This window comes from Mercenaria mercenaria, unplaced genomic scaffold (assembly GCF_021730395.1).
Source record: "Mercenaria mercenaria strain notata unplaced genomic scaffold, MADL_Memer_1 contig_3314, whole genome shotgun sequence".
NCBI classification, from domain to species: Eukaryota; Metazoa; Mollusca; class Bivalvia; order Venerida; family Veneridae; genus Mercenaria; species Mercenaria mercenaria.
This window is the reverse complement of record NW_026461440.1, coordinates 41,963-55,109: the sequence shown is the minus strand read 5'-3', so window position 1 is coordinate 55,109 and position 13,147 is coordinate 41,963. Positions and strand designations below refer to the sequence as shown.

General features: G+C 27.9%; 1 protein-coding gene across 1 annotated transcript in view; it reads right to left on the bottom strand.

Annotated features, from left to right (window-relative positions):
- Positions 1–291: 291 nt before the first annotated feature.
- The window catches only part of LOC128552944 (uncharacterized), a 44,271-nt gene continuing 31,415 nt past the window's right edge, over positions 292–13,147 (bottom strand). The window contains exon 3 of the mRNA XM_053534026.1: positions 292–958. Within this exon, the coding sequence (XP_053390001.1) occupies positions 743–958 (216 nt within the window). The 3' untranslated portion in view covers positions 292–742. The remainder of the gene's footprint in view (positions 959–13,147) is intronic.

Genomic DNA, 13,147 nt, shown 5'->3' with positions numbered 1-13,147 from the left:
CCCTTAATTGGTGCAAACTTAAACGGCTTAATAGTTGACTGACCAATGTTACATGCTTGTTATGCAAACAATTTAATTTTGACACGGTACTGATTGCCTAATTGTCACATATCTACATGTATTCAAACTTTAACAAAGGTGATATGCAAACGAGTAAGCTAGCAGACAATTATTGATTTCTGACACAGTTGTCATGGCAAAGGTGTTAAAGTACAAAGTATACAGGTACATGTAGTTTTAATGCTCGTTATGATCAAATTAAATAACATTCGCAGACTGTTTTTTTTTTTTTTTTTTTTTTTTTTTTACCCCAGAAAATATATTGAGTAGCATTATCACTGTGGGGAATCACATGATCAAAATAATCTCTAAACCAAAGTTATATTTTGAAGAATATGAACAAATGTCCTTTCATGATAAGATATGAAATTTAAACATAGCTTACCATATGACTAATGAAAATTGTTAAATTATCATGTAGTTGACAATAATGATAGATATCCTGTAATTACAAACACTAAGGAAATTAAGAAGTATCAGTTTCTTGAAGTGTTCCAGATAATCAGAAGGTGATTGTGATTGAAATCTATGTAGTTTTAGGATACATATATGTTGCCATATGATAGGCTATATTTTAGATTTACAGCAAAAGATGCGTCAGTATTATCCCATATTATTTTGATTTAGAGATTATTTTGATCATGTGATTCCCCGCAGTGGTTATAACAGGTTTCGAGTGTATTCATTTACCTGAAGCACTTTCTCCTGATCCAGAACCAGAACGACCTTCATTTAAGCTTAGTCTCTCCAACTGTACCACCTGGGCTCGAACCTGCGTCAGAGATGTCTGAATTGTTCTCACATCTCTATCATGACGTTCAACAATATCTTTCTTTGCAGCACTTTCTGACTGCTTTTCTAGATGTATCACTCGCTCTGTTATTGAGACCATCTTCAACTATAAAAAATTTTAACAATATATTACATCCTTGCATGTTTTTGCGCATTTGCTGCACCAAGACTTGGAACACCCTGACATTGTATTCCTATATTGATGAATATGATTCCATTTCTAGCATGAACAAGAATTATAAAACCTTTTATTAGAAGAGGTTACGACCCAAATGTTTTGAGACATATTGCATATTTTGTGTTCAACCTGTTCACAGTTGGTCATTGCACTTCCCTCTTTGAATGTGTCTGAAGGAAGAGGGGGAGAACAAACCTATACTTGGTCCAAGTCTTCTGATATTTTCTTGTCCTTTGGTATCATAGAGTACATTCTATTTAAGAAATAATAAGTACATGACTGATTGTATCTTCCTATAGCTTATAAGTTAATAAAATATGGACTGGAGAATTGAATCACAAGTGCATAGCATGATTGATTTAATTACTCACATCTGGACGACTGATACTAACTGATACAAGAGCTGTCTGTAAGACAGCGCCCTCGACTTTTCTCAGTGCTTGACTCTGAATTTGAGCTTTGCCAGTAAAAAAAAATCCAAGTTAAAAAGGGGCATAACTCTGTTCAAATTCAAATTATAGTTATGAGAATTATGCCTCCTGGTGCAGACTTCAATAGTAAATAACTATTTTGAGTTTCAAGTCAAAAGCTTTGATAGTAACAGAGATAATTGACTTTATCAAAAAATTTAACAAAAAAAAAATCTAAGTTAAAAGGGGCATAATTCTGTCAAAATTCAATCAGAGTTATGGGGATTGTTTCTCTTGGTGTAAACGTTGATGGTAAATAAGTATTTTAAGTTTCAAGTCAAAAGCTTTGATAGTAACAGAGATATTTGACTTTAAATAAAAACTTTAACTAATTCTAAGTTATAAAGGGGCATAATTCTGTTGAAATTCAAACCAGAGTTATAGGAATTCTGTCTCCTGTGTAGATTTTGATAGTAAATAACTATTTTGAGTTTCAAGTCAAAAGCTTTAATAGAAACAGAGATATCTGACTTTATCAAAAATTTTAACAAAATTTCTAAGTTAAAAAGGGGCATTATTCTGTCGAAATTCAATTCAGTGCTATGGGGATTGTTTCTCCTGGTGTAGATTTTGATAGTAAATAAGTATTTTAAGTTTCAAGTCAATAGCTTTCATAGTAACAGAGATATCTGACTTCATCAAAAACTTTAACCAAAAATTTTAAGTTAAAAAGGGGCATAATTCTGTCAAAATTCAAATCAGAGTTATGGGGATTGTTTCTCCTGGGGTAGACTTTGATAGTAAGTAACTATTTTAAGTTTCAAGTCTATAGATTTGATATTAACAGAGATATTTGACTTTAACCAACGGCAACGCCGACGCCGGGGTGAGTGCAATAGCTCTACATTTTCTTCGAAAAGTCGAGCTAAAAATTATTATAATTTTGATTCTAACCATTGAAGCAAATACTTCGCATTTTACCGCACTACATTTTAGCTCTATAGATTTATGTCATTCTGTGGGCTTTATACACGGCCATATAGATGACACTGATTTTGAACTGGCAGCTTGTCGTTAGTACCGTACTCTTTCGACTGGCAAACATTTTCCAACAATAAAAATTGCTTCTGACTCATAAATAAATATAAGTTAGGAATTGTTTGTCTCAGAAAATTTGATGTATTTTGTAATACTACTATTCAGCACTGAAAAAAGAAAGAAAAGTATATAAACAGCATATAACAGAAGGGAACAGAGAAGAACCATTTATGTTATGACTGTAGGGGGAAATGGAACAGCTATATTTTATTGAAGGTTTATGTGTAGGCTGTTACATATGTTTATATAGGGATAACAACGTATCGGTCGCTGGTGCGGTGCAGTATCTGTCACTATTATACACCTTACCTGCTTCCATCGGCTGTAGTTTCAGTGTTCATTATCAAATTACAGTTGTTTAGTTTCATTTCTTAAAGGAAAGATTTATCTTTTCAAATATGTAAAAATATCCATATACATGTATTTTATAATCTGAGATAACGTAGTCTCACTTTGTTTCTGCAGTACATTTCTAGTTTACAAAGAATTCCACCGTCATTTTTGTTTTGAATGGTGTCATATGAGTAGTATTAGAAATACCGCAGCGAGCTCAATTCTGACCCCCCTGACCCCTTGACCCTATTCTAAAAAATCCAATGCCGGACAATTTAAAACCAAAAAATAAACAACTTTTCATAGTACTTTATGAAAACCTATAGTAAAATATGATTAAAGATAATTTTAAACACTTCCACCAAATATTTGCCAAAATCCTGCCAAGTGGCAGCAATGTGGCAGTCGCTGCCAACTTGACAAACTTTTGGCAGAACGTTGGCAAACACAAATTCAACCAATCAAAAGCCTGCCATTTTTCTGCCAAGTGGCAGCAATGTGACAATGTCTGCCAACTTGGCAAACTTTTGGCAGATTATTTTTATTGATAAAATGTAACTTATTTGATCTTATTTTGAATTAATAACTACATTATTAGTCTTTAAATAATTTTAAATACATTTGATATAGATGAGTTTACAAAATAAAATATATTGTTTGAAAGAAAGAAGATTTACTGATAATATAAATCCTCATTATGTTACAACAAAAAACGGGAGAAAAATGATAAGGGCTACTTGTTCATCTTGTGGAAAAATGAAATCAAAGTTTGTTAAAAGTACAGGGGGTAATTTAGATATTCACAAAGCAATGTTACCTTTATTACCTAAGAAAGGTTTAACACTTCCAGGATATAATTATTGTGGGCCAGGAAATCCCCTAGATAATGGACCCCCTGTCAATGAACTGGATGCAGTATGTATGGACCATGATTTTTGCTATGACAGTGATGTAAAAAAGGGTACATGTGATAAACAAATGCTTTCCAATTTAAATAAAACTAAATCAAAAACATTTGGAGAAAAGATTGCAAAACATTTAGTTGTAAAACCTATAATTAAAACAAAATACACACTTGGTCTTGGACAAAAACAAAAATCAAAAAACGGGAAAAGGGGGTAGAGTATACCCCCGAAATAAATTGGAGCGATGAATTAGCAGAAGAATTACACAAACCAATTAAAAGAAAATTTAGGAAACGAAGAGTGATAGTTAATGATATTGATGATACTTGGTCAGCTGATTTAGTTGACATGCAAGCTTTTTCAAAATATAATAAAGGAGTAAAGTACTTGTTAACCGTTATTGATATATTTAGTAAATATGCTTGGGTTATTCCATTAAAGAATAAAACTGGAGAATCTGTTACTGAAGCATTTGAAAAAATAATTTTAGAAGATAGAATTCAGGGACAAAAGTCCCCGAAGACTGCAAGGATTCCACAAAATTTATGGGTGGATGAAGGAAAAGAATTTTATAATAAAAAGTTTGAATCATTTTTGAATAAAAATAAAATTAATATGTACCATACATTTAATGAAGGAAAGGCTGTAGTAATAGAAAGATTTAATAGAAGTTTAAAAAGAATAATGTGGAAATATTTTACAGCAAATAATACTTATACTTATTTAAATAATTTGCAGGATATGGTTGATAAATATAACAAAACAAAACATTCTAGTATAAAAATAACACCAACCGAAGCTAGTAAAAACTTAAATAAAGGTACTGTTTACTTTAATTTATATGGTGATTTAAAGATACCAAAGAGTAAAGCAAAATTTAAAATTGGTGATCGAGTTCGTTTAAGCAAACTTAAAAGACATTTTGAAAAAAGGATATACACCAAACTGGACAGAGGAAATATTTATAATTTATAAAAATTAATAATACAAATCCCAGAACATACACTATTAAAGATTTAAATGATGAAATAATTCAAGGTTCATTTTATGAACAAGAACTTTTACCTACTACACAAGAAGTTTTTAGAATAGAAAAGTTATTAGACGAGACTATAAGAAAAAACAAGCTTTAGTAAAATGGAAAGGTTATAGTGAAAAATTTAATAGTTGGGTACCATTTAGCGATCTTGAACAAATTTAATTTAGAAATAAAAAGTTTAATTATATAAATGAGCAATAAAAATCTAATTTCTAATAATAATGGAATAGAAACAATAGATCAATTAATTATTCACTTAACTAAACTAGCTGCTGCTTACAGAAAAGTTATAAATTTTGTGGAGAGTAAGTACTGGGTTATATATTACAGCAGGTGTTTTTGGTTGCTCAGCTGCATTAGCACTTGTTCAACTATTCCTATATTTGTAGCAGTTGCTGGTGCTGTTCCATCAGTAATTACCATATTTACTAACAGACTAAAACTTGACGACAAGAAATTTTTTTTAAAATCACATCACCACAAAAATAAAACAACTTATAACAAAAGCACGGATTGGAAAAGTAAATAAAGAAGATCCAAATAAAGTTATTCAGGATATTTTTACAATACTATTAGAAATGCAGAAAGAAAAAAATTATTCAACACCTCTTGAAATGCATATGAAGGAATTTAAACTTAACGGATATAAAGTAAAAAAGAAGAGCTGTATAAATTTTACGTGTGTTTTTTAAAGATTTTTTTCTATAAGTATATTATGGTTAATAAAAGGTAGATAGAATGATTATGCCAAAATTATCTAGCACTTAGGAGAAATAATGAATCCAGACAAAAATTCATATAAGAAAGTTCTTAAAAGAAGAAATGTTATTAAATCAAAACTTAATCAAATAGTTAGCGATGAATATAAAAATCATGTCATTGATAAATTACAAAATGTATAGATCCTTATCTTTTAAAAAATAATTTATCTGAATGGAACTGTGGTTGTCTATTAACTGAAGAAGAAAATGCTGAAAGATTATGTGATTGTCCCAGACCAAATAATATTCGAAACAATCCTAAAAAAGTTATTGCAACCGATTGTGACACTAATGAAGGAAAAACATATAAAAGCACTTATGCAGCATCCAAAGACCTTAATATTAATTCAGGGTTAATAACAATGTGCTGCAAAGGAAAAAACCAAGTTAAAAGTGGAATATCAAAAACCAGCGAGGAAAAGATATAAATTTAAATATTTTAATTCATCTTAAGATAATTTAAAAACTTTATTATTTTATTATTATTTTTTTAATCCTTTTTCCTTAGTGATTTTTTTTTTCTAAATATAATATATAGATGGAAATTGAGAGATCTACAAAACATATTATAAGAATTTTGAAATTAAAATTACATATAGACAAGATCCAAAGAATCAATTATATTTAACTATAAACGACTCTTATGAAATACTTAAATCTGAACTTAAACTTTAAAAGGTATAAAAATAAATGTTGTTTTAAAATAACTTTGCAAAAATGGATAAACTGATACAATATATAAATCAGCTTATTTTCAATCAAAGGCTTTAGAAATTATTAACACAAATGAAATAAAAAAAACTTTACATCAAGCTTTTGATGAAATAATAAATAGATTGGTAATTGGATTTCTGAGGAAGCGGCTGGAGAATAGAGTCAGTTGATGCTCATTATATAAATAGATATAAGTATAGTCCATTGGCTGCTTCAAGTTATTTAGAATTACCAAAACCATTACAAAATTCAATGAAAGGATTAATAAATATAAAGAACGATGATAATGAATGTTTTAGATGGTGTCATTTAGCTTATAAATTTCCTGTAACAAAAAATTCTGAAAAGAGTTTCAAATTATAAAAACATATAAACGATCTTGATTATACTGGAATTAAATTTCCTGTTACATTAAATCAAATACCTAAAATAGAAGTTTTAAATGAAATATCATTTAATATATTTGGATATGAAAGAAAATAGTATTTATCCATTGTACATATCAAAATATCAATACGAAGAACACTGTGACATGTTGCTAATTACTAATGATAAAATAAACGGCGACTGTAAATCACCAGAGACCCCAGTCCAACATTATGTTTGGATAAAGACTTTAATAGATTAATGTTTAATAAAACCAAAGATCAACATAAAAAACAATTTTTGTAAATCATGTTACAGAATTTTACTCAAGAAAGAATATTAAATGAACACATACCAAATTGTTTAGCTATTAATGGTATCCAGGCGTAAAAATGCCAAAGAGAGGAAGTAAAGTACAATTTAAAAATTATCATAAAGGTTTTAGCAGTACCTTTTGTAATTTATGCTGATTTTGAATCAATAACTAAAAAAGTTTAACTGCTTTACCATCAACTGAATCTTCATTTACTGAACCATATCAAAATCATATAGATTGTGTTATGGTTATAAAGTTGTTTGTTGTTAATGACGATAAATATACTAACCAACCCAGATTTATAGAGGTCCTAATGCAGTTTATAAGTTTATTGAAAAATGCTTGAGGAAGAGGAATATTGTAAAGAAATATTTAAAGAACATTTCAACAAAGAACTAAGAATGTCTAAAAATGATTCAACCGAATTTAAAAAACAAAAGTTTGTCATATCTGTGAAAAGAATATATAGAAGGTGAAGTGCCAGTACGTGATCACTGTCATAAACAGGAAAATTCAGAGGAATTGCTCACTCAGAATGTAATATTAATTTTAAACTAACACATAAAATTCCTGTTATTTTTCATAATTTAAGAGGTTATGACTGTCATTTATTATGCAACAAATAGGGAAATTCAAAAAAGAAATTAATGTTATTCCTAACAATATGGAAAGATATATGGCATTTTGATTTCTGACTTGGTCTTTATTGATTCATTCCAATTTATGTCTCAATCATTGGATAACCTAGTAAAAAATATTCCAGAATTTAAATATTTATCTCAAGAATTTGATTACATTGAATTATTAAAAACAAAAGGTGTTTATCCATATGATTACATGGATTCATTTAAAAAACTTAAAGAAACAGAATTACCTTCTAAAGAAGAGTTTTATTCAATTTTAAATGAAACTAATATTTCTGATAATGAATATGAACATGCTAAAAATATTTGGAAAAAATTTAAAATTAAAACGATGGGAGAATATCATGATCTATATTTAAAAACTGATGTATTACTTTAAGCTGATGTATTTGACAATTTTAGAAAACTATGTTTAGAGTACTACAAATTAGATCCTTGTCATTATTTTAGTAGTCCTGGGTTAGCTTGGGATGCAATGTTAAAAATGACTGGAATTAAGTTAGATTTAATAACTGATATTGATATGTATCTTTTTATTGAAAAGGGACTGAGAGGAGGAATAAGTTATATTTCAAACAGATACAGTAAAGCAAACAATAAATATATGAAGGATTATAATTCAAAAGAAGAAAGCAAATACATTATGTACCTCGACGCCAATAACCTTTACGGTTGGGCTATGTGTCAACCTTTACCCTCTGGAAACTTTAAATTTATATCCGAAAAACAATTTAAGAAATTAATTGCAAAAGGTAAAACTAACTTTATTGTTGAATGTGATCTTGAATATCCAAAAGAATTACATAAAACCCACAATGATTATCCTTTAGCTCCTGAAAAAATTAAAATACCAGATCAATGGCTTTCTGATTATAGTAAAAATATTAAAACAGAATTTGAAATAGGAAAAAGTAATGTAAAGAAGTTGGTTCCAACTTTAATGAAAAAACAAAATTATGTAGTTCATTATAAAAATCTTGAACTATATAAACAATTAGGATTAAAAGTAACAAAAATACACAAAATATTAACTTTTGACGAAAGTCCTTGGTTAAAAAAGTATATTGATTTTAATACTCAAAAAAGATCTAAAGCAAAAAATTCATTTGAAAAGGACTTTTTTAAGTTAATGAACAATTCTGTATTCGGTAAGACGATGGAGAATTTACGCAAGAGGATTAATATTAAATTAACTCATGATGAAAACCTTTTATTAAAATATATAGCAAAACCTTCATTTGTTAGTTCAACGATGTTTAACAAGAATTTGTTTGGTATTCATAGAATAAAAGAAAGTTTGTTATTAAACAGACCTTGTTATGTTGGAATGTGCATTTTAGATTTATCAAAATATTTAATGTATGATTTTCATTATAATTACATTAAGGAAAAGTACGAGGGTAATTGTAAATTATTATTCACTGACACTGATTCATTATGTTATGAAATTAAAACCAAAGATGCATATGAGGATTTTTATAAGGACAAAGATTTATTTGATAATAGTGATTATGATAGTAATTCAAAATTTTATTTCGACAATAATAAAAAAGTAATTGGAAAATTTAAAGATGAAGCTGCCGGTGTAGTAATTGTTGAATTTGTCGGATTAAGAAGTAAAATGTATTCATATTTATTAGAAAATGAAGTTAACATTAAAAAATGTAAAGGAATTAAAAAACTTATTGTTAAGAAAACAATAGTTTCATAAAATTACAAAGATACTTTGTTTAATTCAACCAAAGTAATCACACCTTTAAAGTTATTCGTTCTGATAAACACAATCTTCCAGTTATGTTATAAATAAAACATCTTTATCATGTTATGATGATAAAAGAATATATTCTTGATAATGGTATATGATACATTAGCTTATTCTTAAATTAATTAAAGTTTTTATTAAAGTTTTATTAAAGTTTTTATTAAATTATAGAACCATAAATTGTTAACTGAATATTCATAACGTTTAAAGAATTAATATAAAAAGCATCATCCATTTTAAATTCATTTGCATAATTAATAGAAATAGATTCATTTTTTCTATTATTTTTTACATGATAACTTTGAAGAATTACATTTTCTTTATTTTTTAATTGTAATTTAGCTTCTCCTTTATCTAATTTAATTGCATCAACAAGAATAATTAAAATGCAATTAAAATTAATTGTTACATTATTACCTTTTTGAACTAAACCAGGACTAGCATTTACAGTTTTCCATTGAAATAATCCACCATCAGTATCTTGGGTATAACATGTTAAAAACAATGGAGGTTTTCTTTTAATTTGTGTGAGCTTCCAGCTCTCAGGGACTGACGTCCATCTTTCTATTTTATTTACTTTTTCATTTATATTATTAAATATTCCCATTATATTAATTATTCCAGTTAAATAAAAACACAGTTTTAATAAGTTTTAATTAAAACCCGGAAGAAAAATTTACATGTCCTTATTGGTTAAAATAATTTATAATAGTTTGTTCATTTTGTTTTACATTATTTATTTTTAGTATTTTATACAATGAATCATAAATGTTTATACCATCTTGTAACATTTTAATGAAAAATAAACAATAATATCCACAAAGCATACTTGTTTTGTCTTGATATTGAACATTGTTGTATTTTACATTTGGTATATACTTAATTACTTCTTTCGGTGGAGGAAGTCCAAATGGGTCGAAGTATATTTTACCAATATAACAAACCCAATGTGTTCCAGGACCAACAGAGTCGTCCAAATTTATAATTCCACATTCAACCTTTTCTTTTAATTTAAGTAAATTATTTCTACTAAATACACCCCTAAAGTTTTAATTTTAATTGTTTTACCATTGTTCAATTTCAAAGTTAGAAATAGGTTTGTTTATAAATTTATTTTTTTTTACTATAGGAATTCGTCTGTAAGGTCTCCGTTGTGAATCAATCTGTAATCCTTTCCCACTTAACAAAGATGTAATCAAAGGTATTCCTAGACTAGCAGCCAACATACCTAAAAACCCACCGTCTTGTTTTTGTTTTTGTGTTAATTTAATCACTCCAGATCCTACTAGTTGCTTTCTTTGATTAGGTGTAAGATATGGTGATATCATATTTCTCTTATCATTAGCTACTGAAATCATACCATTTCAAGTATTTTACTAACACCATACTGGCTAGTCCAGAAAGGGCTCCAATGCCTAGAGGGGCTAATATTTTTGGAGCTATTTTTGCTGCCATTGGAAGAATTGTTTTTCCTAACAAACAGCCAAAGCTCTAAAAATCCACCATTTTGACCTTGACTGGACATTTGTTTCTTTGAAATTGTAATTTCTAATCCCTTCTTATTGCAACGCTTTTTTAATTTGATTAATTTGTGTTTTTGTTAAAAGTAAAGGAAGTTTCCACGTAATTGTTCATGTTTTAATCTAAAGTATGTGGAATTTTATTATTATAAGCTTGTGCTAAATTTTTCTTTTGTCCATCTGTAAGGTTAATTTTATATTCAATATAATTTGATGACATTATATACTTTATATTTATTTTAATTATATTTATTTTATTTAAACAATAACAAGTTCATTTCCAATAGTATTTATTTCAACTGTTTCCTCATATAATACAATTGCGTAAACACGGACATGTGCTGCCGGCCGAACATTTAATTTAGCTGTTAATGTAATGTGTTTAGGATCTTCTGTTATTGCTTCCTTTTTATATTCCAAGTTAAAATGAAACAAATCCAAACAAACTTTGAAAATTAAATCTATTTTAAGAGACTTCCAGTAGTTTTGTTATTTTGTTTATAATAATAATTAATTACATCGTCATATATTCTTGATATACTTGTGTTTTTCTGTTTCTGGAAAAAACACCATTACCAACTTCAAGACGACAAGAGCTCAAAATACAAACATTATCATCTGCTGCATCAACTTTAAATGTATCTAATAAATGTGGATTCTGTCTTTGTGCATTACTTTTTCAGGTCGTTGTAAATAAACAAATACATGTTGTGGTTTTGTTATACCAGCTGTTATTCTAAAAGTTATGTCCGTCTGTCGTGTATCAGTTGATTGTGTTATCATTTCCCTAAGGTATGACCATCTTGCTTTTTTAAATCTTTCAGTAGCAATTAGTTCAAACCCAAATTCATTAAAAATCAAACGTGGAACCCATAGAATTAATTTTGTTACAATTACTCTACCAGGATCAGCAGCATTAGCTCTAAAAATTAATTCATCATCATCTGTCAGCTGCAGTGTTATTTGAATTTGACTTGGAGTAAAATATTAGTTTCTAAAACCCTGAAAAAATGAATAATTATTTAATGGAATTTTAGCATTTACCTCTTTACCACCTTGGATTAATTCCTTTCTAAATTTAAAACCTGAATTATCAGCAACAGTATCAGTAGTATCTAAATAAATAAACTCATTTGTTCCAGTTGATTTTGCATAATCCTCAGATAGTTCAACTAAATTTTTTACATTCATTATTTTGTATAAATTATTACAATCATAAACAATTTTTCCATTTTGTTTAACCACTAACTGATCAATTAATGAAGCTGCATTATTAATTAGAGCAATTTGATCTCCATCAGCATAATTATTACCATCAGCAAGCTTATTTACTTTAAAACTTACTTCAAAATAGCCATTAAACCAATCAAAATATGAACTTCTATCATTAATTGTAAAGTGATATCCGTTTTTTTGTTGTTTAACATTATTTCCCAGGACAGATATTAAAGCTGTATCTAATTGAATAGGAGTTAATTCATATCTTTCACAATATTGTTTTGTTCTAAACATGTATATATTATATATTATTTTATTTTTTATTAAAGTTAAAACTTTATTTTTTATATAAATTAATCTGTTAATACGTTTTTGTTGAGCTGAAGTTCCAGATCCTGACAATAATCTATTTAATCTTATATTAATATTTTCCTCCTTATTATTTTTACTGTTATTCTTTTCTTGTAATTCCTTAGCAATTAAATTACCAACTGCCGGAGCAGGTTTCTTTTTAAGTTTTTCAATAATTTTAGCTGCAGCTAAATTTCCAACTTCTGTTCCAACCTTTTTTGTTCCACTTTCAAGTGCTGCTTTTCCTGCTGTTTCCAAAGCTTTTTTTCCAGCTGTGCCAATTGAAGACTGAATTAATTTCGTTAAAGTGTCAAAGATACCTGTTCCGTGTATGATTTCTTCTCCTGTGTGAGCATCAACATAAATAAATATTCCTTGATTTTTGTCATAAACTTTCTTGTACATTATATAAAACTAAAAGTTTTTAATTAAATTTCTTTTAAAATTAGTGTAAAACTTGTTTCAACCTCATTAAAATTAATTATTCTACCAAATACATCTGTAATATATATTCTAATTGAATTTATAATATATTTATTAATTTCAGAATATCCAACTCTTTGTGGTTCTTTTGTAAACGGATAAGCTCTTGTTAAATCTGCAGTACTTAAAGCATAATTAATATCACTGAAATTACCATCAACAAGTGAATTATCAATAAGATCGCAATGAATGTAAAT